This window comes from Oryx dammah, unplaced genomic scaffold (genome assembly GCF_014754425.2).
Source record: "Oryx dammah isolate SB20612 unplaced genomic scaffold, SCBI_Odam_1.1 HiC_scaffold_19, whole genome shotgun sequence".
NCBI lineage: Eukaryota > Metazoa > Chordata > Mammalia > Artiodactyla > Bovidae > Oryx > Oryx dammah.
The window spans coordinates 88,689,731-88,717,674 of NW_024070203.1; the positions used below are offsets into that span (position 1 = coordinate 88,689,731).

The 27,944-nt window shown below is 43.7% G+C and overlaps 1 protein-coding gene across 1 annotated transcript; it reads right to left on the bottom strand.

Annotated features, from left to right (window-relative positions):
- Window positions 1-10,695: 10,695 nt before the first annotated feature.
- Window positions 10,696-21,944, bottom strand: CA3 (carbonic anhydrase 3). Its single transcript, XM_040261137.1, has 7 exons — window positions 21,438-21,944; window positions 20,555-20,752; window positions 18,173-18,291; window positions 16,363-16,455; window positions 15,262-15,324; window positions 13,165-13,320; window positions 10,696-11,681 (listed from the first exon to the last, which is right to left on the bottom strand). The coding sequence occupies exons 1-7, from the start codon at window positions 21,469-21,471 to the stop codon at window positions 11,562-11,564; spliced, it is 783 nt and encodes a 260-aa protein (XP_040117071.1). The 5' UTR covers window positions 21,472-21,944; the 3' UTR covers window positions 10,696-11,561.
- Between the last annotated feature and the right edge of the window lie 6,000 nt (window positions 21,945-27,944).

Sequence of the window (27,944 nt, forward strand, 5' to 3'; positions counted from 1 at the left end):
TGACTCAAAGGTAAATCCAAACTTTGCCCTCTACTCCACCTTGGATGATTTGTTTGTTCACCTCCTCAAGTCTGTCTCTACATCCAGAATGTAATAAGAGTACCTAGGGCTGTGGGAGTCTTAGAGGAGCTAGTTTGTGTGATTTAGGCAGGTAAGCTAGCACGATGCCCGGTGTGGTTAGCTGCTCCGTTAAGATTGCCCACAGTGCAGCAGAGAGGCTAGACCTGTGCAGTGGGAGTCAACGTCGTGAGCAAAGGAACCCGAGTCCAGAATCTGGCTCCGTCACTCACGGGCCACGTCACCATCACCCTGCGTGAGCTTCGGGATCCTTCTGAACGCTACTTATTTTATTTGTAAATTAGTGAGAAATTCTGCTTCTGCAGCATTATAATATGGATAATATGCAGCATAATATGGTTCTGGAACATTTTCTTTATTGAATAAATGGTTGAACTGTTATTACAGGACTTCCTGTTGTAAAATCATGAACGGGTTTTTCTGTTGCTCTAAGTTGGATGAAAAAGCTCACATTTACTTAAGGAATACTTTCGGAGTTCCTTCTCTTACAGAGAAAAAGACATTTTTGGAAATCTGATAATGCTGCAAGCACGATTCTGAGGATTTTACACAGCCCTGAGGCACCGATGCAGCTCAGTCTGCCCAGGTTGTCCCAGAACAGAGTCTGGGTTCCTAGCTATCCGCTGGGCGGCCTCCCGGTGTCACAAAAGCAATGCGTCCAGATTATGCACGAAGTGCTGCTCTGCACAGGGCCTCCCTGGTGGCTCAGTGGTCAAGAATCTGCCTGCCCTGCGGGAGCCGCAGAAGCTAAGGGCTCGATCCCTGAGTCCGGAAGATCTAAAGGAGCACGTAGCAGCGCACTCCAGGATTCTTGCCTGGAGAACCCCAAGGACAGAGGAGCCTGGGGGGCTGCAGTCCATAGGGTCACAAAGCGTCAGGCACAACTGAAGTGACTTAGCACACACACACTACTCTGTGAAACAAGGTTATATCGACATATTGGTCATTTTTAAGGTTTTCTGCCAAAGCCCCTCTAATCACTGAAGTGGCAGGAGATAGCACCAAGTATACATCTAATAGGGCTTCGCTGGCGGCTCAGCTGGTAAAGAACCCGCCTGCAGTGCGGGAGGCCTGGGTTCCACCCCTGGGTGGGGAAGAGCCCCTGGAGGAGGCCTGGCACCCCACTCCAGTACTCTTGCCTGGAGAATCCCATGGAGAGAGGAGCCTGGCGGGCCACAGTCCACGCAGCTGCAAAGAGTCAGACACAACAGAGTGACTAAGCACAGCACGGCATACATCTAATAAACGGATGAGTTCAACTTCCCTTAGGAAACTGCTCTTCAGACTTTGAAAGCGTCAGTTCCTCCATGTGTCTTTTTCTTTCATGATAACCTGGTAACATCTCAACTTTTCCTTGTAACTAAGTCTATTTAGCTTTTAAAAGTAGTTGGTAAATTCAAATATTGTTTCAATCAACCAGTCACCACTGGTGAGGGCCAGTGTGCTACGGGCCTCCATAATGCTGTAAAACACCCTGTCATTCACAGAGCAGCTCCCTGTAACAAAAATTACTCAGTCCCAAATGTTAATAGTACCCTGATCACGAAACCCTGCCTTAAGAGTATCCATAAAGTAATGCTTTTGTAAAAATTATGTATGGGTCCAGCAAGATAAGAGCCCTGGGACAGTTCTTTGCCCACAATATGCCTTTAGTCATTTTTCTTGTTTGGATGGGATAGAAAACGTTAAATCTCACCGCTATACCTTCCAGTGACTGTTTGTTCCCTTTGCTTCAGCATAACTCCAATAACAGCTCTCCTATCTGAATCATGATAGTTGGTACATGTTAGTAGTAACTTCATCACATGACTCAACTTCTCATTTGCTTATAAATCACCAGGTTGTGTGGGGAATTTTTGACTTCCTTTTAGAAACAAGAACAGTTTAATTTTTCCATACAAAGGGAATTATAGGCACGACGAGTAATTTTTTCCCCCTTACCAAGGGCAAGAGTCAGGCTTCCCTGTTATCATAGAGCAAAACAGTCTTTCCCACCCCAATGTTAAATTTGAATGTACACTTTTAATGACTTTGCTGTTGCTGTGTTAGGCTGTTGTTTAGGGTGCCCTCAAGTGTCTCCACGTAATTTTTCAGCCAATGAGAACCTGGCTTTTACGCCTCCTAAAAGCAGGAGTAAGTCACTGTATGGTTCTGGGGCCTCACTTACGCCAGAATAGCCCGCGGAAGGCTTGTTGTTCAGTCAGTCAGTCATGCCTGATTCTTTGTGACGCCGCGGACTGCAGCACTCCAGGCCTCCCTGGAAGGCCGTGATCCAGGTCAATCTGGTTTTCTGAAAACTGTCTTAAAAGTATACAGATGGGAAAAGGGCATTTTTATTACCCTAGGAAATATATAGATAGGCCACAGGATACAGAAATGGTTACATTTTATAACCCTGTAGTTTGTTAATTTTTTACTTATCCGGGTTAACTCTAAAGAGAAATTCAGTCTATTTTATGCAAGGAAAGATCTTGAAAGTTTTGGACTGCTCAGTGAGGATTTGGGGATAGGAGACAAGCAGTCTATAATCTGAAGAAACCGCACCTGATGTTGAATCTCCACGGCACTTTCTTTCTGCTTCGTTGCTTCATATTACTTATGTGAGTTTGCTTTACCACTTCACCAGAATTGTCTGCTTTACAGGCCGCAGCGTCCTCAGTCAGTCTGTGCGAACCACCTCCGCCGTTCTCAGCACTTCCCCGTCCCTGTGTTTTTCCTTCCTGTTCTCCTCCTCCCCCTCTTCCTCTCCCTTCTCCTTTCTCTCTGTTTCTCTTCCACTTGAGCAGGGAACGTAACATACACTTGGATGAATAAATTTCTGTCCATTAATATTTTAAGGCAAAAAGGGAACGGTATAGCCAACATCCTTTGATGTGATGGGGTGTCTTTTTCTTTCCTCTCTTCCTTGTTTTTTTCCTTTGTCTCATCTTTGATGATGCTAGAAGAGCTTATAACCAAGTCAAAAAAAAAAAAAACACCAACCAACCCAAGGTCAAAACTGGTCGGTCGAAACCACATGCTGCACTGCTCACAAGCCACAGCAGGGCCTGTCTGCACTGTTTTTCTAACACCTGTGATGGCTCTCCCTTCTACTTTCAGCTCCTCCCCTCTCGGGGAGACAGTGAATACAGCAGTTACCCGGGGAGGTGCGGAATTACAGAACAGAGAGGGCTGACTGGCCGGCAGGACCCTGCCTGAGCGGACCCTGCGCGTGCAAGGCTCCCGACCAGCCGCTTCGCGTGCGGGGCACACACGTAGGCGTGCATGCCAGGGCCTGCTCCAGAGTAGGGGAAAAAGACTGTTTCTCTTCAGAGTGATTTTTTGGCCCCCTGAAAATGTCCACTTTATTTATATTTTACAGCATATACAGTACTATAATGCTGTGAGCTTAAAGTTTATTTTTAGAAATTCTGTATCGGTGGTTTGTGTTCTAAAACTGGGCCCTGTGGCTGTGTCAGCCACAGAGAGTCTGGGTCACTGTTGGCGCAGAGGCCCAGGGTGCGCAGGTTGCCTTTGCCCTGGGCTCTGCTATCTCCCCCTCTCTCCAGTGACTCTGATATCACTGTTTACCACGTATTTCGTGCCCAGTGTGCTGGGCACCTTGGCCATGCCCGATAAGGCCTTCCCCTCAGCAGCACAGCCACGTTCGGCACAGTTTCTCGTGAGCAGTGTCTGAAGCTTTCCTTCTGTTTTCCATTTCTTTCCTCCTCTGTGACGCTTCCAGGTAGCTCCTCGACTACTTCGGTATCTCTCATTCTGTATACCTAACTGCTTTCAGAAAGCATGAAATCCTTCAAAGAGAAAGGCTGTTTCGTGTCTTGTGTATACTTTCAAAATTGCACATCAAAGGACTTCCCTGGTGATCTGGTGGTTGGGACTTCATCTTCCAGTGTTGCAGGGTGGGGTAGGGAGGGGGGTATGGGTTTGATCCCTGGTTGAGGAGCTGGGATCCCACGTGCTCCGCAGCCAAAAGTCAAAGCATGAACAGAGGCAACGCTGTAACAGATTCGACAGAGACTTTAGAAAACAATACCTGATAAATTTAAAAAAGTCTCTAAAAAAAATAAAATTATACATCAAATATTGAATGCTTTTGTCCAGCCAAAACCACTCCATTATTAACAAGCTCAAACTTTCTTCTTTGCTCCTTATGGTTATTTCATAATTCCTCTGAAACTCCCCAGCCCTCCTGGGGCCTAATCAATGTTTCATATCAATTAAGCTGCTAAGGGAAAGAGGCTTAGTACACCTCACAATCTTGACAACAGGCCTTCTGTTAGAGAAAACAAACAAAGAAAATCAGACCTCTGATGAAATATCACTAAAATACTTATTTAAGTAAAAAAAAAAAAAAAAAAAGAAACAATTATACAGGCAACCAGAGATTTACTCTTCAAGTTACAAATTCAGCTGCCTAGTACCATTTCTTCTTCCCCTCCCCATCCATCAAGAGATACCTTGAGTTTGATTTCTGGTAAATTTACTGTCTGGGTAAACATTTTTTTTTTCCCCCCAAATACTCCACTATACTGTAAAGTAAGCTCCAAGTAGTAACTACAAGTGCATGAGGACGTATAGGGTATATTTGTCTGTGTTGTTTATGGAGGGCAGGACATTTACCAGTTTGCTTGGGGTGGGGCAGAATGTGTCAGTTGAAAATGTTTATTGAATTTTCAAAACTGTCACATTTGGGTCATTGCTGGCCACACCACAAGCATTTGAGTTAAAGAATTATCTTTATAATGTGTGTGGAATTGCAATGGGCACAAAGGTGAAGGAAAAGGAGAACTAAAAATCACAAATAAGAAAATAAAGGCAAATTTATAAAAGTTCAAGCCCTAGCATAAAGAGTGCCAATCGTATTGCCAGAGTCCAGAGTCACAGGCTCACTGCCAGCTACCTTCAAACTGCATATAGGAAGCATGGGTGCCAAGAGATAAATGTTCTGTAGAGAGTCTCCTTTCATCTCTCTCTTTTATATTATAAAATATGTCTCTTCTCTACCTAGTTGAATTTGCAGGATGATGAGGTTTGGGTGTCTATAAAACAGCTGTCTCTGCTCACTCCCCATTCTCTGTGCAGACACCCCCCGGGCGGCAGCAGAAACGGCTCTTTCGTCCAGACCCCTCGGGATGTCACTCCCTGTCCCTCCCTGGATAAGCACAGAGCTCCCGCCAGCTCATGGACTTGGACCGACATGCACTGTTTTCGGATCCCTGCTGCCTCCTCCATCTGTCCATCTGTCCATCCGTCCATTCGCTCCTCCTTTCACTCAACAGATAATTCTCAGGCCCTATGATCCAGATAACTGCTGAGTCTTGGGCCCTCTGCGGTATCACAAGACAAAGTCCTTACCCTCCTAAAACCTCTTTACCCAGACTGGTCATCACACAAACACACGTCTGCACACACACACACCAACTTACATTACAGATAGAATTGACAAGTTAGCTTGTTAACTCTTAAAATTAATTATTAATTCCTGGTGTGAGAACCCAAGCCCTAAATTGTCACGGGACTGCTGCTGCTGCTAAGTTGCTTCAGTCGTGTGCGACTCTGTGCGACCCCATGGACTGCAGCCCACCAAGCTCCTCCGTCCACGGGATTTTCCAGGCAAGAGTACTGGAGTGGGGTGCCATTGTCTTCTCTGCATCGCTGGACTGGAGTTTCCTTATTGCTCACTTTCTAACTGCACCTTTTCCTGCTTGCTTCTCAGTTCTTTCCTGGGCTGGACCCCACCCTTCTGTCTTCTCTGCTTGGCTTCTACAATCTCCCTGCCCATGACAGGTTGCTGCACCGGGGTCTTGTGTCCCATTAAACTAATCTCACACATAGGAGCTGGCAGGGCGAATTCTTTAAGCCCAAGTTGCCTGGTATTTTCAAGGACTTCCATTTGTAATATACTTTCAAGGGATTCAAGTGCCCTTGGGGCAATGACTTCCCTTGAACTAATGTGTTTGGAACCACACAAATTTCACATGAGTTGAGAGAGTATGGTAGAAATACATGGACATGCTTAAACATTTAATGACCAAAATATTTTTCCTGAGCTTCCAGGCTGCGCTACCTGGGAATAACTTAAATACAAGGGAGAATCTGATTCCTTGTTTACTGCACACAGTCGATTCTCACCTGGCTAAAATTAGCTTTTAAATCACTGGGTTCTACACCGCTGCAGTGCATGCGGTCCCCAGTGACTGCACAGTTACTCTCGCTCTTACCCTGCTGATTACTTGCGATTATCTGCCTGGTCAAGTTGTCAAGTGGCTGCCATTAAATGCCTTCAGATCTAAAGGACTTAATTGGCTCTCTCATCATCTCCAGATCCTGGATTTTATGCTTTGACTGTTTTGTTTCCTTCCGTACAATTGGAGCTGAGTTGCCTCCCGCTGAATGGATGACTTGTGCACCTCATTCAGGATTCTGATTTTATGTCATAGCCAGACAAGCCCCAGATTAATTTCATGGCAGGAGATTTTCCGTACTTACCACAAGGATAGATTTTCCACTTTACGGAGCACTCCAAGGGACTCTATTCTGCCAGCATTGCTAAGTCAGCAAAGCAGAATGACCATCTCGGTTCCCCACCTGTCTATTTTGGTTTAGTCTTTGAATGTTTTGCTAATCACACGTGTTCTCAGAAGCTCAGGTGCAGAGATTCAGAATGGAAACTTCCTCCAGAAACATTTTCTGAGCCTTCCCCAAATCACTCCTTCTAGTTTTGTGCTTGCTTTCAGTGTGGCCACAGCTTGGTTTTCCTGCTGAAAAGAATGTGACAAGAGTTATCACCCTTGTTTTCAAACAGCATTTTCCCTAATGCCACGCACAGAGGAAACTCATTAGGGGAGCTCACTATAGTAACTCCCAAGTATCCTCTGAAATGCTAAGATATGGATTCATGACCTTATATAAAGAAAGAAGCGTGGTTTTAGGTATTAAAGAAGCCATTAGAATTTTTTCTTGGTTGAAGTAAAATTAACTCACAGAAGATAATGGTTAGTGTTAAGTCTCTTTAGTCGTGTCTGACTCTGCAACCCCATGGACTGTATCCCTCTCAGGCTCCTCCATCCATGGGATTCTCCAGGCAAGAATACTGGAGTGGGTTGCCGTTTCCTCCTCCAGGGGATCTTCTGACCCAGGGATCGAACCAGCGGCTCTTAGTTCTCCTGCATTTGCAGGCGGGTTCTTTACCACTAGCACCACCTGGGAAGCCCCTTAAGATGAAAGTGAAAGTCACTCAGTCGTGTCCAACTCTTTGCGACCCCATGGACTGTATAGTCCGTGGAATTCTCCAGGCCGGAATACCAGAGTGGGTAGCCTTTCCCTTCCCCAGGGGATCTTCCCAACCATGGGATCCAACCCAGGTCTCCCACATTGCAGGTGGATTCTTTACCAGCTGAGCCACAAGGGAAGCCCAAGAATACTGGAGTGGGTAGCCTATCCCTTCTCCAGTGGATCCTCCCGACCTGGGAATCAAGCCGGGGTCTCCTGCTCTGCAGGCAGATTCTTTACCAACCGAACTATCAGGGAAGCCCAAAGTTTTGTTACATGCTAGAAAAGCTACTGAAGAGGTTTAGGTATATTAACTCATTTAATTCTTAAAATAACCCTCTAGCAGTTACTATTATCATTCCTGCTCACAGATAGGAGAGTGAGGCAGAGAGAAGTTAACTTGCCTGAGGGCATGTATTTGGGGAGTGCTGTGTACCTTGCACCCAGGTCTCCAGAAGGCTGAACGGGGCTGTAAAAAGCTCATTTCTCATATGTCTTAATTTCAGTGTAGCAACGACTAACTCATAGGCTTCACAAAGTGAAAGTGTTAGTCGCTCAGTCATGTCCGACTTTTTTGTGACCCCACGGACTATACCTCTGTCCATGGGATTCTCCTGGCAAGAATACTGGAGTGGGCTGCCATTCCCTTCTCCAGGGGATCTTCCCGACCCAGGGATCGAACCCACATCGCCTGTGTCTCTTGCACTCTCTACCTGCTGAACCTCCAGGGAAGCCTGGGTTCAGGCTAGGAAAATTCTCAGAACTGTGTGAGACTCTCACCATCTTTTCTGCTGCAGATAGGTACTGATGGTTAATGCTGAACACTTGAGAAAAGGAGATAGGATGTTCAGGATTTAAAAAATAAAAACCCTATTGCTCTACAAATGGCGTTTCATTTGTCATTTTCGTCATTATTTTGCTGCCATCTAGTGACCCAAATGAAATTTTTAATATGTTGCTGCCATCTAGTGATCGAAATGAAAATAACATGCAAATGATTTTGCCTTCTCGTTTGCATTTTAAGTCTTAAGTGTTACCTTGTTGAAGTTGTTTAGCCCCTGAGTCACGTCTGACTCTTTGCTGCTACGTGGACTGTATCTTGCCAGGATCCTCTATCCATGGGGTTTCCCAGGCAAGAATACTGGAGAGGGTTGCCATTTCCTTTCTTCAGCAGATCTTTCTGACCCAAAGATCAAACTCGTCTCCTGCTTGGCAGGTGGATTCTTTACCACTGAGCTACCTGGTTAGGAGTCATTTTTAAAAAAATCATTAAATATTCATATACTAAATCCAAAATTCTAAAAAAAATAACATCTGCAGTTGTTTTTTCTTACTTCTCACTTATTCTTTCTCTTCTAAAATAATGTATTTTGCTCATGTCCATAGTCCATTTTAATTTGATATTAAAATATCAAATAAGCAGGTTTTAGAGGAGAAACTAAAATCTAATTAATTTTATTTATGCGTGGTCTCTGATGTGGTTTTGGATCGTATGGTTAGAACGATTTTATTTGCACCTATTCTTATTTGAGTAACATACTAATTTTCCATATCTCTCCAGGCTTGTTTATAGTTGATTGATTTCACCCATATTTATTGAATTATATAAATGATTGTAGTTAGACACTGAAATCTGCCATTTTACACGTTCTGTGTAGAATTCTTGCCATTCATCTATATAAATATTCACCGATTGCACGTAAAGAATTCTGAACCAGTGGTCCTGAACAGTTATTTACCTCTTCATAAATATATTCTGTCTCCCCATTAAATGGGTGGGAATTATATTTGCCGCCTCAAGAGGTAACAAGGCCCTATATTCAGTAAATTCTTATCGATGCCCCACTCATAGACTTTCAAGGTTGTCATTATCTGACTATTATAACACCCTTCCTTAAAATTACTTTTTGCCCTTTGTTGAAGTTTTAAAATACCTGAAATGATTATGTCCTCAAGAACAAGAGTTCACAGATGTGAAACATTTTCACCACAACAGCTCCTACCCAAGTCGCCTCTGTAGGCTATATATGCCTAAAACGTCTTTGTTTGGAAGCCTGTCCATGATCAGAAAAAAATGATCCTCCCACTGACTACAGACTACAAGTGTGGTTTCGATGTTCTAGTGGACATTTATAGGAACTCAGCGCTTGTGAGTCGCAGGCAGAAGTCGAGAGGAAGTTTTAAGTGGAGTGATAACTGCGATCGTTGGCAATGACTTGGGTGAGGGGCGGGGAATGTATATTCTATTGGGAAGCTGTGAGCTAAAGCTAAAGAGAGCACTTTCCAAGGAGACCCAAACTAAATGAAAAGAAGGAAAAAACAGCATGAATCTTCATCCTGTGCTGTTCAAGAAGCTAAGTATTTGTCCTGGGTTTGTCCATGTTCATGACATTATTTATTCACCAAATATTTGCTGAGGGCTCATTACGTGCCAGACACCATACTAGGCAAAAAAAAGGGGGGAATGTTAGCATATGAGATTCAAGTCTACGCCATCAGGGAGCTCGTGGTCTAGGGAGATACCCTTCCTGGATTAGGCATTTCCCCTCAACACCGTTGCAGCTTGGTCCAGCCCATCCTTCAACAGGTGCCAGTGTAGCTGGAAATAAGCCCTACATTCCTCCACCAGTGTTTCTGCAGTGCTCCCTGCATTACCAAGTAAGTGCCCGGAGAGAATCAGCTTGTGTATTACCACTAATTGATGAAAACTCCACGCCTCCTAATTTCAAGGGATTTAATTAACACACCCAGTTTGCACTGACCAACCTGGTTTAACCTCACCCAAGTGGTAATCTATTAAATAACGTTAGTCTCCCAGGACTCTGTCACGTGACTTGACTTCCGGCTTTACAGGACTCTCCTGACCCAATACCGTTCTCATTCCTTCGGGCAATTCAGTTATTGCTGCCCTTTTCAAAAGTAAGTTAACAGATTAGCCGGTGACATGATGAGAGTTCATCAAGGCTACTAATGGCAAAATTGGACTTTATGTCTAAAGATATTTAACTTTTGAAGGTCTCAAATATATGGATGTTTGCAGTGGCAGACAGACGTCATCTCAATGCTCATTTTAAAAAACAATGACATAAAGGCTACAGTCTGACGATTCCATGCCCCTCAGTTAGCAACTGGTACTGACAAGCACCCCCTAACCTAACCAGTCACACTGTCAAATTTGTGGCTACACAAGCCCCTTCTGGTCTGCAGTTTCCTTGGAAGGCCCCCAGGAAATGCTTCAGCCACTCCACAAGGAATGCAACTTCCAGTCAAACTCAGAATGAGTCCCTTCAGTTACGAAAACAAACTCACACAAGTCCCCCTCCACAAAAAAACACAACTCTCAAGTGTCTGCATCCATGTCTTTATTAGTCTTGATGATGAGTACAACTGCTTTTACTTCAAGGGCAGTCATTCACTCCTGCGAGCTCTAGGACTTGTTAATCCCACCCTCACATTGGAAATACATCAGAGACATTTTTTACCTTAAGAAGCATGCAAAGATAAAAGTAGGAAAATGAAAAATAAATGGCCCTCCTTCAGGTAAAGAAAAATATCAGGATAAAGTCAACTATCTTCATGAAGAAAACATTCAAGTAATGGGTCAAATTAAAAAAAAAAGTCCTGGTCAGTGTGTTTTACTTTCGTTGATAATCAAAACCAGGCAACCTCTACAGCGGTTTTAAATGTTAATAAATGAAGCACTTCTTATTGGTTTATTTAAGGGTTAAAACACATAATCATCTCCATTCTTGATGTTCACAGTCACTTTAATTTCTGCTACAGGATCTGCAGACTCCTCTACGCTCACATATAGAAGTACTATTTCTTTAAGATGGATAATGCATCATACATAGGAAAAGGGTAGACGGAAGTTCTGTGAAATTTAAGATGACACAGAAACGGTGCCCAGGAGCCACTTTTTCCCTATCTTTACTCCCCTCACTCTGCTTCTTCTTCTTCTTTGAAACCTTACTAGAAATGCTACTTTTATAGGCAAGGTGATTATCACAGAGGCCAAGCGCTCTCACTTCAGATCCTGGGAATAGTAGCTCTGATTTCCTGGCGATGGCGCCTCTCATCTGCTCTGCTCTGCGTGGAAACACGGGGATGGACCTGGAGTATATACCGGAGTGAGAAGCACCAAGAGGAGGCGAGGGACCAAGCTCTGCAGGGTCGGCTTCCTTTCCTGAAGAGGGCGAGCTCCAGCAGCCTCACTTGAAGGAGGCCTTCACGATCCTACCCTTGATGGGCTGCGGGGGGCGCCAGTTCCTCACCAGGGGCACCGGGGGCTCGTTCTCCGCGCTGGAGTAAAGGGTGCGCAGCTTGGCTATCTGCAGGCGGGAAGGGGAGATGTCACACCATGTCCAGCCCCAGCGGACGCTAAGCGTGGGACAGAGAGAGATCGCTGGCTTTCTGAACAAGCCAACCACAAAACCCATATCCAGTGTTCAGTCTAGAGTTATTGGTTGCCAGTTCCCAAGTAAGAACAACCTCTTTTTGGTAAACAAAACAAAACAAAACAAAACACACCAACCTTTTTCTTCCTTTTGTAGAGGATCACTATGCCCTGTAATTAAAACCTTCTCATCTGGAATTCTGAAACAATTATCTTAATCTCATGAATTATATATAAGAGTGGAAGACAGTGTTAGTGCAAATAATAAGCTCAACTGGCCTTCACTGCATAAGTTAATGGAGTCAATTTACATGACTGTAATTTACAGGAAGGGAAGCCTAAGCAGAAGACCAAAGGCATTTGATAGCAGACAGAGGGGAGGTGGACTCTCAGATGCTACCCTTGGCTGTGTGGTCATAAGCAAATTACTTAACCTTTCTGGGCATCGGCCTCCTTAGCTGTAAAACTGAGGAACTAGTTGTGTCTGACTCTTGCAATCCATGGACTGTAGCCCACCAGGTGCCTCTGTCCATGGGGTTTTCCAGGCAAGAATACTGGAGTGGGTTGCCATTCCCTTTTCCAGGGATTCTCCTGAGCCAGGGATCGAACTCAGGTCTCCTGCATTGCAGGCAGATTCATCACATTCTGAGCCACCAGGGAAGCCGACACCTCACAAGGATGTTCAGTCTCTTCCCATCCTTTCCCCAAGGCTGTATTTACCACCCCATCTGCTAAGCAGTCTTCAGTATTTGGGGTTCTCCAAATTAGCAAGGACAATGAGATGGTTGGATGGTATCACCAACTTGACGGACATGAGTTCGAGCAAGCTTTGAGTTGGTGATGGACAGGGAGGCCTGGCGTGCTGCAGTCCGTGGGGTCACAGAGAGTTGGACACGACTGATTGACTGACTCAACAGCACCACCCACCATCATCTATCAATGTTTTGCACTTATCCTGGTACCCTCTGGAAGCTGAGTTTTAGAAAGTTAAACAGGCTGATTGTAATTAACCAGGGCAAACTATGAAAGCGCCAGCGGTAGAGACTGGGTAAGCACCTATTTAGCAGCTTTATATTTTCAGAGACTTCCACACACACACTCTGTCTACTCTTAGGGATTCTCTGGTGGCTCAGCTGGTAAAGAATCTGCGTGCATTGGGGGAGACCTGGGTTTGATCCCTGGGTTGGGAAGACCCCCTGGAGAAGGGAAAGGCTACCCACTCCAGGATTCTGGCCTGGAGAATCCCATGGTCAGAGGAGACTGGCGGGTTACAGTCCATGGGGTCGCCAAGAGCCAGACAGGACTGCGCGCCTTTCACACACACACACGCACACACACACACACACACACACGTGCTTTCCGGTTAGCGCCGGCAGCCCTGCAGACCCGGAGCCCCGCGGCCCACGGCGGGCGCTCACCTGGTCGGAGCTGACCGTGATGGGCTCCTTCAGCAGCAGCCACACGATGCACTCCTCGCAGGGCGGCGTGGTGAAGGAGCCGTGGTAGGTCCAGTAATCCCGGCAGGCAGGGAAGAGGCACGACGGGTTGAAGTTGTTGAAGGGCGCCTCCTTGCCCTGGGAGAGAGTGGGGGTGAGCAGGCGCTCAGGGCGCCCCGCATCTCAGCTTGGGGTGGGTGCAGTTCAAAGGCAATGGAGAAAACCAGCTTAGGATCACATCCGTGTCTTTTAGAAATAAGAGTTGGGGGTGGGGGAGCTGGGCACGTTTGCATGACGTGACTTTGGCACAATCATTGTAATATTTTATCCCTTATTCGCTGTGTGTAGAACTATAAATCTACCATTTCTCAAGAAAAAAAGACAAACTCATTCTAAACTAACAGAAATATTTCATATAAACTAATGCTGTGGTTCCTGATGATACAAAACAGGCTTGCACTTTTATCAAATGTCATCCTCAGAATATACTTTACCTAGTGGTAAAACTGAAAGTGATGACTAGAACAGTCTCAAAGAATTTCTCTGTTAAGTAGAAGAATTTACTGTTAAGATTGAAAATATACAGGTGCAATCCAGGAGAGAAAGGGAGACACTAGGACCCAAACATTTAGTACCTCTGCAAGTGTGTATGAGTGTGTGTGTGTGTGTGTGTGTGTTGGGCAGGGAAACACCACTCAACTTCTCTCTCAAACATTTCATTAAAAATATGATTATCTGACAGGTTGACTATGAGGATTAAATAAGCTTATGTGTGTGAAACTGCTCTAAAACCAGCAAACCACAAAAATATACAAATGTAACAGCATTTATATTTCTGCTTTATTGACTATGTCAAAGCCTTTGACTGTGTGGATCACAATAAACTGTGGAAAATTCTGAAAGAGATGGGAATACCAGACTACCTAACCTGCCCCTTGAGAAATCTGTATGCAGGTCAGGAAGCAACAGTTAGAACTGGACATGGAACAACAGACTGGTTCCAAATAGGAAAAGGAGTACATCAAGGCTATATATTGTCACCCTGCTTATTTAACTTCTATGCAGAGTACATCATGAGAAACGCTGGACTGGAAGAAACACAAGCTGGAATCAAGATTGCCAGGAGAAATATCAATAACCTCAGATATGCAGATGACACCACCCTTATGGCAGAAAGAGAAGAGGAGCTAAAAAGCCTCTTGATGAAAGTGAAAGAAGAGAGCAAAAAAGTTGGCTTAAAGCTCAACGTTCAGAAAACGAAGATCAAGGGATCCGGTCCCATCACTTCATGGGAAATAGATGGCGAAACAGTGGAAACAGTGTCAGACTTTATTTTTTTGGGCTCCAAAATCACTGCAGATGGTGACTGCAGCCATGAAATTAAAAGACGCTTACTCCTTGGAAGAAAAGTGATGACCAACCTAGATAGTATATTCAAAAGCAGAGACATTACTTTGCCGACTAAGGTCCGTCTAGTCAAGGTTATGGTTTTTCCAGTGGTCAGGTATGGATGTGAGAGTTGGACTTTGAAGAAGGCTGAGCGCCGAAGAATTGATGCTTTTGAACTGTGGTGTTGGAGAAGACTCTTGAGAGTCCCTTGGACTGCAAGGAGATCCAACCAGTCCATTCTGGAGGAGATCAGCCCTGGGATTTTTTTGGAAGGAATGATGCTAAAGCTGAAGCTCCAGTACTTTGGCCACCTCATGCGAAGAGTTGACTGATTGGAAAAGCCTCTGATGCTGGGAGGGATTGAGGGCAGGAGGAGAAGGGGACGACCGAGGATGAGATGATTGGATGGCATCACGGACTCGATGGACATGAGTCTGAGTGAACTCCGGGAGATGGTGATGGACAGGGAGGCCTGGCATGCTTCAATTCATGGGGTCGCAAAGAGTCGGACACAACTGAGCAACTGAACTTGAACTTGAACAGCATTTGCTTTTGTATGTATGCCTAGCATATTCACTGAACAATTTACTAACGGATTTTAGGTGAAAGAAGCACACTTAAAAACTGTAAAGAGAAAAAAATTGGCATAACCTGACTTTTTGTTCTAAGAGGGAAAATGATATTTTTTACCTTAGTCTTAATTTTGTCCAGTGCATCAAGGAACAGCTGGAACTCGCCTTTCTCACGTCCTATCTGTAAAAAGAAAAAGAGAGAGAGAGAAAGAAAACTAACGATTATATTTTTCTCTTCTCCATAATTTAGGATTGTCTTAAAAGCTGATTTTAATCCATCCATCTACAACCAGTGTTTATAAATCTGCCAGGATATATTGCATGAAGCAAAAACATAAGTTTATCCCTCCCCCGAAATTTTAGAGTACGTATTTTCTGAACTAAACTTGGACTCTGGGTCTCTGAAACACAAAACCACAAAATTACATGTTGATTTACATCTATGTCCTTGACCTTCTCTGTGAAGTCATTCTGCTTTTCTTTTTAATATAATTGAAGCTAAGAGGACTCAGTGTACCTAAAACTAAACCTATTGTCTTTCTGCTCAGGCCCACTCCACTTCCTGTAGTGTTGTGCTCAAGCGCCGAAAAGGACCCAATGAATTCAGAACATAAAACAAATTAGGTCATTCAAAAAGAAAGAAGCCAGATTTTCACCTCTGGCTTAAAATCTAGATCATGTTACCACTAAATTCATGTGTTAATGACACTAAGTCCTCTCTAAACCAAGGCTGGCTCAACAACACACACATTCCATGTGCCATCTTAGCCTGGGATCATGTGAGTGGTGGCCATCCTAAGCTGAGAGGATGTTCAGCCAGGGACTTGCCATCACCGTGATTTCCAACACTGGCTTTTCTGGTTTCCACTGCAACTGACGTGGAGGAGCCAGAAAGCGTCATGAATAAGGCTGTCCTTGCCTTCACTGCCGCTGAAATAAGCTCCTTCAAAGGCTCCATCCCCACTGCCCCAACACACACACACACACACACCCTGCACCTTGAGAAAATTTAGAAGGGCTAGGGGGACCAAAGTATAGCTAAAGGTACTCTTTTAAGGGAGAACAAAACCTTTTGAGCTGATCTTATCGGAAATATCTTGATTAGTTGAATGAATCTTGAACTTCATTCCTCTCTCCCCTATAAATAAAATGACGTGAAACCTAAGGATGATAAGGAACTAAACTTTGAAAAAAAATATGCATTCAATTTTTACCTTACCTTCAGAAAAACACCAACCACAGCTATACCATCGGGATGCTTCAGAGCAGTTGCATAACTGTTATACTTTGAATTCCAGTGAACCAAGTGAAGCTGAAACCACAGAACAGAGGTTAGAGCCTAAAATAAGGAAATAGTGTGAAATTATTCACACTAAACCCAACGATTTTACAGTCTAAGACTGCTGAATACTCTCATAGAAGTTGACAGAATTCTAAAAGTTAACATGAGATATTTTGGCAAGACTTTTGATGGCTCAAATAAAAAGTTATGACAGGTAGAATTGGTGAAAACCAAACTGTCGCTAAATCAATTCATAATATTATGTTAGCTTTGTATAATATTAGTCCTTTTTCTGACCAAATCAAACAATGAAACACAGAGCTATAAACAGGAATATGCTAACACTTTAAAGTCACAATTAACTGGGAAGTAGGAGAGGAAAAATAAGGGGACAAACTCTTGGATGTTTTTCATGCCTCTCTCAGTAACAAGCGCTCTAGAACCAGTTGGTAACCTTATCTTAATAAGGTTCAGATGCTTACATATGCACTGGTTAAATTAGTCAAAATTTCCACATTGAACTATACAGAATAGCAAGAGTATACCATAGTTCATGACAGTTTAAAAGTACTGTCTTCAAGAACAAAACTGTGTGATAATCCCGCATGTCAAGACCAAATTGCAAGGCTTGGCCCTATTGAGAAGGAATATACTAAATTTTCCCCCTTTTGTGGGGAAAGACGTCTGGAAGGCATTCTCAGTTAATTTATCCTGTCACTGGCTGTCTAGATGGCCTGCAGAGAAACAGAATGGTCACGGGGAAGTACTCTGAGACTCTTACAGTTCAGTTGAGCTGTTCTGTTAAGTTGAGTTAAGCTGCCTTATGATTCTGCCCAAGAGCATGTCCACAAATGGCTCAAGGTCCCTGCCTCCTATGTTGACCAGAGCCTGCCTCTGGAAGAGTCTGGCAGTGCAAATGGAATTATCCTCACCTCCAGGGCATGTGTCGCCCCTTATAGGCTTGGCTTTATACAGAGAGCATGCGGGAGGCTTGTCTTATTTCCTTGTAATATGATGCCTTGATCTGAGCTACAATCATGCGCTTCCTTTAATGGGTTCTCAGGAACAGAGTATATAATATCTGCTCATTTTAAATTGTGTGTATCTATAGCTAGCTATCTCTCTGTGTGCATAAGTCCACGTGTACATATAAAATCACACGTATACCTATACTGACGCACCCCCTTTCTTAAGAGACTAGAGCCTGGGAATCAGCCAGCATTGCTAACTGCTATTTTTAAAGCACCATACTCTCATAAAAGAGGCGGCTTAGGGCACTGGGCAGGATGATGAAGCCAGTCAGCACGAAGCAGAGCACCAGTCCAGCACCGATGCTGTGTGACTTCTTTACGTGACCTTCTGGCACCTCAGTTTCCTCACCTGTAGCCCATCCCATAGCATGCTGAGAGGATTACATGGGTTAACACCCACAGGCACTGAATAAGCATTGGCTCCCCTTCTCTTTTCAGTTCCATCCAGAGCCCTGGTTTTATAAAATTATTATTATTAAGCAGGCATCCAATTTCTAAATATAACCTTGCAAGTCTTCAGGCAGGACACTAGCTCACCTCCACTCTCTCGACCGTCTAACCCAGAATGTCTGGCAGCTCTGGTTTATGCTAAGACTCTGCAGCTCTTTTCCTAACTACAGGCTTGAAGGACATGCAGTGGATGCTCTTCCGTTGCGACCTTTCAGCTCAGCGCTCTCTGGGTGAGATGCAGAGTGGGTCCTCTCGGGTCCCCTTACCTCTGCTGCGTACTTGACTCCATCCACGCTGTGCTCCGAGCCGTGATCGTCCGAGGAGCCCCAGTGGAGGTGGAACTGGCGGAGCCGGTAGGGCGCAGTGAGGGGACCCCCTCTCAGCACTGCGAGTCAGAGAAGCTAGGTCAGCAGTGAGCTCACACTTCTTGGAGAGAGCCCTGCTTTAAACAGCTACCTTAGAGCCAAAGCTTGATGGGCTGGGCTGGTGGTGGCATTCCCAAGTACACTGGTCTCTTTCTCACAAAGTGAAGCCTTGGGGTGTGTCAAAATAAATGCTTTCTTTTCTCTTTCTGATTGTGTTTGCTTGTTTTGTGATTTTTACATGTCAATTTCACATGCATGAAAATAAAATTAAGCCAGCAGATGGGCAATGGAAACAACTAAACCCTAAAATCAAAATCAAAATCTGTTGTGGGCTGCACTGGGGAGAACAGGACAGGTGAGAGCTGGGCAGACTCAGGGTCCAATCCCAACCCCATCCCTTGCGAGTTGTGTGATCTCAGGCAAGTTGCTAAACTTCTCTGAACCTGTTTCTGCATCTCACCAAAGGTGATAATAATACTACCCTTTCAGAGCTGCTGTGAGGATTAAATGAGATTAAGGACTTTAAACTGCTCATCACAGTGCCTGGCACAGTCGTCACTGAGCAAATGTGAATTCCTTCTCCGTGTCTTGCCTCCAACTACACTTTTCTTCAAGACTACAGACAAGAGCTCACATCCACAGCTAATTCAGACTGTGTTTATTCAAATGAGATGGAATGGAAAATTCTGAGGTTTCCCAGGGAACCAATCAATGTTGACCCTTCAACCAGATGATTCTCCATAGTATGAATATGAGTTTGCTGTCCAAATATCTCAACAGGGCACTTAACTCGGTTTCACTTCATTTAGTCTGGAGAGTGATTTAGAAGTTCAAATATTATCTAAAGGATATTGGAAACTATACAGAAGCCCTAAAGTCAAAATTTACCAATGTAAGCTAGATCAAAATAGAATTCAGACGATAGCCATTCTAGAAAAGACAGAGCAACTGTTGGTGCTGAAATGGCAGACTGAAAGTCATAAGATAGGTCTAAAACTGATAGAACGAGACTAGGTGCACTTGTTCACATAGAACTGAGTGTTTTAATTGCATTTTTCTTCTGTCCATTTTTTCTGTTTGATTAATTGCTCTTTGTACTTTTACCATCCACTAGGAACCGTTATAATTCAGTGATATGAGTCCAATTTATTAGGATGAATCATATGAAAGTGTCAATATTCAATCATATTTGCTACAAAAAGGCTTCTTCATGTGATTCAACCTAAGAGATCCTGTTTAATTTTATTACTCATCCTTCAGAATGGAACTTGATTTAAATGGAGAAAAAAATAACAGATACCAATGAGATAATTATTTAAAGAATATACATTTCTATGATATTCCTTACCTGGAACCTGCTAGTAGGTAGAAATTATAGCTATTACTCTTTAATTACAGGATCACTGAAAATATTCATTCATGTACATCAGTAAGGATAATTTTAACTTTTTTACAAATGTGGTTATAGGAAAATATATATTGTATTTCAAGTACCAAAATGCTAAAGGTAGATTCTTACCTCATTCACAGTAAAATAAAGTATTTCTAATTAGCCTTCTTTTATTTCACTGATTTGCTTAATGGTTATAGACGAAATAGACTTTTTTTAAAGCATGTGACTTTCCATTTTCAGTTCATTTCTGTTCAGTTCAGTTCAGTCGCTCAGTGGAGTCCAACTCTTTGTGACCCCGTGGACAAATACAAATCAGAACTCAAGGAGAAATTGTCAGTCTTCAAAACCCCTCACCAAAATGATTAATCAGGCAAGCCCCACTGAAAGCCAGTCTTCTTGCTTCTACCATGGGTCTGCTCTCTCCCCCGGATTGGCCCCACCCCCACACCAGCAGAAGACAGTACCTACTGGGTTCTTTGCCATTTCTTGCTCTATAGGATGGAATCTATGCCACATTTGAGAATGCGAGCCTTGCTCTCCAGGACTTCGTTAGGATGCAAAACCCCCCTCAAGTATAAACCGTCAGAGCCCATAGAAAACTGTTTTGGACTCATTACCATCACCTCTCTACTAAGCTTCATTTCAGGGGTACACTGCCAACTTTTAGCTTGGGCATTGGGCCATTTTGGAGCAGCCAGCATGACCGGGGTTAAAGAGAGACATTCTTCTTCACTGAATAAATATAATCCTTCAGACGAGCACAAAGTCAAGTGTCATCTCCATTTTCAGTTAAGAAGTGCCCCCTTGTCCCACCGATTCTGCTGCTGTGACATAAATCACATTTTGCCAATGAAAATGTCCTTGTGTCTCTACCTAGGTGTCATACTTACTTGACCTGTCATAAGTATCATCAAACACAACCCTGCAGGTCTTCCCATTATTCAGGATGGTTTTGGCAGAGCCTGGGTCATAGGATGCTGTCCATGGCTTCAGGGAAGGGTCGTGGCTGATCTCTTTAGTGTTCAGTTCAATGGGCGACTGGTTCTCTCCCTTGGCAATCGGGTAAAGTTCATGCCAATGGTCAGGACCTAGGAAATCAAATTGAGGGGATTCATTTATCTGGTGGCGCAATCAAAGTCCTCTCTCTAAGTGACTAAATCAGCAAAATACACGGAGGCTGGGCAGTGATTATGAAAAGGTCTTGGATATCAGATTGGGCAATACAAGGCTTGGGGGCAAAGACCTGTTCATAGTTTTGTTAACAGCATACCTGTAAGGCTATGTTTAACTCTGTGTATTTCCCCAAAGCGTTCCTGTATTGGCTCAAATACAGCCTAAAATACTTATTTTTGAAGTGAGCTTCGTCGCATGTTTCACCAATGCCCTCTCCTATCATAGAGCTGGAGTCAAACGGCACTGCCCCAAGTGGGTTTCAGAGTACCTCCGTATCCCTTTCCCCATGGGGAGGCAGAAACTGCAGGCAGAGCAGCTGGTACCAACACCAGGCTCAGAGAGGTGAAGAAGAGCTTGCCAGCCAGTCTCCGAGACCAGGGACCCCCAGAAGCGGCCCTGGGTGGGTGGGCTTCTCCGTCAGAGGCACTGAGATCTGGGCACGTTACCGGTTCCTGCAGTGGGCATACCAGCCGCTCCAGGAGAGGGAGAGATGAACGCGATCAAGGTGAGCCGGCCGGCCGTGCGGGGTCCTAGGGAAGGGCCCGGCGCGGCGGGGAGCGCCCCCGACCCCCGCGCCCCGGCGGGCCGCCGGACACTCACCGTTGTGGTCGGCGTAGCCCCACTCCTTGGCCATGGCGGTGCTGGGCGCTGCCTCCGCTCCCGCCGTGCGCGGCCCGCCGGCGCCCCTTTTATGCCGGGCCCCCTCACTCCCTCATGGCCTTATTAGGTCAGCGAGGGTGGGGCGGGGGGCTAACGAGACCGGGGTGGTGCTCGGGAGGCGGGCTGGGGGAAGCCAATGAATTCCGCGGGCTGGACAGCTGTCGGGATGGGGGGAGACGGGTCCCCGCCCCCCTGGCCCTGGAAGGGGGGCTCCCTCGTGGCTCCCAAAGCGCCAGGCCCCCCTAACCTAGAGCCGAAGTGCAGAGGCCGGCGCTCTCGGTCCCCCTCCTCCAAGGCCCCCCACCTTTTTGTGTGGGGGGGGGGGGGGGGGGCGCGGCCGTTGCACTTCGCCTCCAAACTGAAAGCTGCGCCCCGCGGGCTGGCGCTTGCAGCCTTGCTTGGAAGTTGCTTTCAGCGCTGCCTGTCTGGCTGGCTGCGGTCTCTGGATGCTTCTGCGGGTTGATTTCATTCCAGCGATCCGGTTACTGTGGCTGGAAAGAACACGTTTGCCTGACCCATGTTTGACTCCTTCGCAGGCAACTTGCAAAATCCTAGGCACAAAGGATGGGAAAAAGCAGGCAGGAGGGCAGGTTCTCTCAACTCCGTTATCCTTAAGAGAGAGATGAGGCCAGGTCCCTGGAACCAGACGTTTCTTGACCTCGCGGGTCCCCTAGGTCTGCAGGACGCCGGGGGCTGGCTCTCGGGGATCTAGGTGAGGACTGAACCCAGGTTACTGAGGAGCAGGAGCCTGGTTCTTATCCACCGACTCGGTGAGCTGTACTTCTGCTCACGAGAAGTACAGAACATTCTGGAGTGTTGGAGGGTCAGGAACATAAAGGGAGTGATAGTGTTTAAAATGTATGACCTTATTTTCCAAGGCATAGTGAAAGATTCGAAGAAAAGAGAGGGAAAGTTTTCCAGAATTGCTTTGTATTTTTTTCTCCCCCTCCCAACTTGTTTTATAGCTTGATGATGCATGCAAAAAGAGAATAGAACTGGTATACACAGAGTGCACATGTCAAAGACATATTTGTAAATATCTGATTGTAGTTCACATCAAAGAACCAGAGTAGTAGATACTTACAATTTCAAGAATATATTGTAAAAAAAAAAAATGTTTTGGTTCCAGGTCAGTATTACTTTTATTTAAAAAAGAAGAGATAAACCTATTTTCAGTGCTGTTTTGAACAGGATTGTAACATAACACTTTTTAAATTTCTTTGGCTTTTATTGATGTTAAGATTTTGTGTTTGGGGATTACAAAACTTGAAAAGGAAATATCTTATCATGGTAAAGATAGCTCACGCCTAAGGCATGTGGAATGACTGACCACACTCATAACCTGGACGCCAGGGGAGTCACTCCCCCAGCGTATTTTTGTGCCCAGGGATTATTTGATCCACACAATAGCGGCGCTGAATCAAGAACTGACATGGTTTGGAAAATCCAGGCAAACAGCAATGCAAGTGCTCTTAGCCTCTGAGCTCAATTATGTCAGTGTTGGATTAGAAAGGCTACTGAGTTGGCATATCTGGGCCAGTTTTCTGCTTTAATGTGATTAGTTGTGTGCTGCTGTAGTTTGTAGTTAATGGAGGTTATATTCTGCATAATTATCTGTATTAGTAAACTATGATCCTGTTCCAATTCATTAAATTGTTTCCATTCCTCTTTTTCTGCTATATATGGTTAGAGGATTGGTAACTAAGTTTCAAGTCATTTGATACAGCAATGATACAGATAAAGTTTTCAACAAAGTTTTCAATAAACTTATATCAAGCAAGGCCAACAGTATTGCTTTGTTGGCACTGGAATTCATCATACTGTTACCATTTCTGCATAAAAAGTGTTTAAATGGGTTTTCATTAATTAAACATTTTAAAAGACTGTACACAGCACATCAATAGCAAACACTTGCACAGTAGCACAAATTTTCACATCAACACTAGTTGGAATTTGCAAAGTGAAATATTTAATTGTTTGGGGTTTATGGTCTTGAAAACTGTTGACTGGTTTTTCATTCCACTTTCTTATGAGAGTTAAGCAAAATTGGAATTTCAGGACAGTTTTTAGACCATAATATGTTTTTCAAAAGCCCCAAATTAACCATCTGCATTTTGATTCATTTGCTCGGGCATATTTGTCCACAAATTTCAAAATTTTGTATCCATAAAGCAAAGAGAAAATTCTAAATTGTGTCCAAGACGCTGAGATTTCTGGAGCTGGCTTTTCAAAAAGAAGATTGTTAGGTTCTACACCAAGGGAAAAGAATGCCAGAAAAAGAGCCACAAATTATCCCTGAGCATGAGCATAGGATTCCTCCCAGCACTAGTGCTGAAAAGCTGGGGTACTGGGCAGTCTGTAAGATGAGTGTGTTCATGCAGAGAATGGAAGAGGCGGGGAGAGAGTAACCAAGGAAGGTAATTTGGGTCAGCAAAATCACTGGGGGTTGGGCGTGTCTGGATGCAGAAGTTTCAACTAGGTGATATACTAAAATTATAAACTTGAGAGCTCTAAGGTGATGAAATTTAAGCCTATTTTTAGTCTTGATTTAGCATTTTATTTTGCAGGATGCTAGGTAATATAAATCTTCTGCAAGTTGATAGCCATGTGGTGTTTCTAGTGCATTAGAAACCAAAAAAAAAAAAAAAAAAAAGATGATAAATTGCCTATTTATTCATGTCTAACTAAAACTGTGAGTGGCTCAGTCACGTCTGACTCCTTGTGACCTCATGGAGTGTGGCCCACCAGTCTTCTCTGTCCATGGGATTCTCCAGGCAAGAATACTGGAGTGAGTTGCCATTCTCTTCTCCAGGGGATCTTCCCGACCCAGGGATTGAACCTGGGTCTCCTGCATTGCAGGCAAATTCTTTACCATCTGAGCCATCCTGCCTTTTGTGTGGGGCACGGAGCGCAGAAGCTAACCCACAGACATCACAAAGGATGCATTCAGCTGGTATAAGATAAAATTAATGCCCACCGCATTCACCTTCTCCTTGGACTGTTTTGAGCTGCCTGATCTAATGGACCCTTCTTGCAGTGGGAATCACAGCAAACCTTTTAAATATATGTGACCGATCATGAGCAAAATGTATTAATCTAACAAAAGCAATTGAAACTCTAAGTACTGTGATAAGAACTACAAAGACTCCTATTCCTACAAGTTTTAAACAGTTCTTTGGTATGTTATTTGTTAAGTGAGTTTTTAGAAATGAAATGCAGTCTCCTCTAAATGACATTCAGGGTCTTCAGATGTCTATCCAAACTGTTTTTCCATTTTATCCCCAGCTTACCTTCCAAATTCACCCACCCTCTGCTTCAGTTACAGAGTGTCTTTCACTCTTCCCATAACACAATTTTTTTCCCACCTCTGTGCCTTTTCATACACTGTTATCTTCGACTCCATTATCCTTTCTATCGTCTGTACCTGGTAAAGCTAAGCTGTTTATAGCAACAGTTCCACAGACTGTATAGTGAGTGTTGATGTAAGATTTTACACTGAAAAGACGTTGGTTCATCTTTAAGGTCAACGTACCTTCTTTTCCTCTCTGCTGCCATTTTAACTCAAGGCCAAGCCACTGGTAGAATTGCATGGACGTGTTTTTTGTATTATTTTTATTGGGTGGGGGTTGTTTTCAAAACAACATACATACTTGTTTGCTTCCCTGAGAAAAATCAGTCATCAGCCTCACTTCTCTGAAACCTAGCAAAACCCCAGGTCCACTTCTGGCTCTTCTCGTAAAGCATTGCTAGCCTAGGCCGGTCAGAGAGCTTCTCAGAATAGTAATAACTGGCTGGCGTGCAACACTTGATTATTAGCACCAAAAAAAGTAATACATGTGCAAACACTTGCAAACTAACATTTCATGTTTGTAACTATTCTCACTTTAACAGTTAACTGAATAACTTCAAGAGCTGTGGAGTTTACACACAGGAAAGAAATTCAGTGTCATTTGTTTTTTTATTGTAAAGCACACACCTGCCTTTGTTGCTGTCGTTCAGTCGCCAAGTCCTGCCTGACTCTTCATGACCCCATGGACTGCGGCATGCCAGGCTTCCACATCCCTCATAATCTCCCAGAGTTTGCCCAAGTTCATGTGCATTGAGTCGGTGATGCCATCCAACCATCTCATCCTCTGTTGCCCTCTTCTTCTGCTTTCAATCTTTCCCAGCATCAGTGTCTTTTCCAATGAGTCAGTTCTTTGCATCACGTGGCCAAAGTATTGGAGTTTCAGCTTCAGCACCCTTCCAAAGAGTATTCAGGGTTGATTTCCTTTAGAATAGACTGGTTGGATCTCCTCACTGTCCAAGGGACTCTCAAGAGTCTTCTCCAACAATACAGTGTCATTTTCTTTTTATTAATTGTAAAGCACTAACCTGCCTTTAGGTATGCCCCAAATCATGGCTTTTAAAGACATTAAGAGACGTTAGAGATTGCTTTTCATCAAATTTCTGAATAACAGAGCAGAAAAATATCTGCATTAATTGTTTGAATATTGTAGCCTTTTAATATTGAGTATTATTTTCCCTAAATTGAATAATCATGGCTAATAGAAATCTTTGAAATAGCATCATATATACCACACAGCTGTCTTTTCATATGTATTCCAAATAAACAATAAAATTTAAATAATGTATTCTTAAAATATTTTATGTTGATATAATTTCAGAATTTCTTGTACTTTTGCACTTTAATGAGGTATAAGTGACAAAATTATAAGTTATTTTAACTATATTGCAATGATTTGGTACATGTATACATTGTGAAGAGATCTCTAGACTTTCTCATTCTATTATTTTCCTCTATTTCTTTGCACTGATCACTGAGGAAGGCTTTCTTATCTCTCCTTGCTCTTCTTTGGAACTCTGCATTCAAATGGGTATATCTTTCCTTTTCTCCTTTGCCTTTCACTTCTCTTCTTTTCTTAGCTATTTGTAAGGCCTCCCCAGACAGCCATTTGCCTTTTCGCATTTCTTTTTCTTGGGGATGGTCTTGCTCCCTGTCTCCTGTACAATGTTACGAACCTCCGTCCACAGTTCTTCAGGCACTCTGTCTATCAGATCTAATCCCCTGAATCTATTTCTCACTTCCACTGTATGATTGTAAGGGATTTGATTTAGGTCATACCTGAATGGTCTAGTGGTTTTCCCTACTTTCTTCAATTTAAGTCTGAATTTGGCAATAAGGAGTTCATGATCTGAGCCACAGTCAGCTCCTGGTCTTGTTCTTGTTGACTGTATACAGCTTCTCCATCTTTGGCTGATTTTGGTGTTGACCATCTGTTGATGTCCATGTGTAGAGTCTTCTCTTGTGTTGTTTGAAGAGGGTATTTGTTATGACCAGTGTGTTCTCTTGGCAAAATTCCATTAGCCTTTGCCCTGCTTCATTCTGTACTCCAAGGCCAAACTTGCCTGTTACTCCAGGTGTTTCTTGACTTCCTACTTTTGCATTCCAGTCCCCTATAATGAAAAGGACATGTTTTTTGGGTGTTAGTTCTAGAAGGCCTTGTAGGTCTTCATAGAACCATTCAAATTCAGTTTCTTCAACATTACTGGTCAGGGCATAGACAAAGAATGCTCAAACTAATGCATAATTGCACTCATCTCATATGCTAGCAAAGTAATGCTCAAAATTCTTCAAGCCAGGCTTCAACAATGTGTGAACTGTGAAATTCCCGATGTTTAAACTGAATTTAGAAGAGGCAGAAAAACCAGAGATCAAGTTGCCAACATACATTGGATATCAAAAAAAGCCAGAGAGTTCTAGAAAAACACCTATGCTTTATTGATTACACCAAAGCCTTTGACTATGTGGATCACAACAAGCTGTGGAAAACTCTTCAAGAGATGGGAATACCAGACCACCTGACCTGCCTCTTGAGAAATCTGTATGCAGTTCAGGAAGCAACAGTTAGAACTGGACATGGAACAACACACTGGTTCCAAATAGGAAAAGGAGTACGTCAAGGCTGTATATTGTTACCTTGCTATTTAACTTATATGCAGAGTACATCATGAGAAACTCTGGGCTAGAAGAAGCACAAGCTGGAATCAAGATTGCCTGGAGAAATATCAATAACCTCAGATATTCAGATGACACCACCCTTATGGCAGAAAGTGAAGAGGAACTAAAAAAGCCTCTTGATGAAAGTGAAAGAGGAGAGTGAAAAAGTTGGCTTACAACTCAACATTCAGAAACCTAAGATCATGGCATCCAGTCCCATCACTTCATGGCAAATAGATAGGGAAACAATAGAAACAGTGACAGACTTTATTTTATTGGGCTCCAAAATCACTGCAGATGGTGACTGCAACCATGAAATTAAAAAATGCTTGCTCCTTGGAAGGAAAGTTATGACCAACCTAAACAGCATATTAAAAAGCAGAGACATTACTTTGCCAACAGAGGCCCATCTAGTCGAGGCTATGGTTTTTCCAGTGGTTATGTAT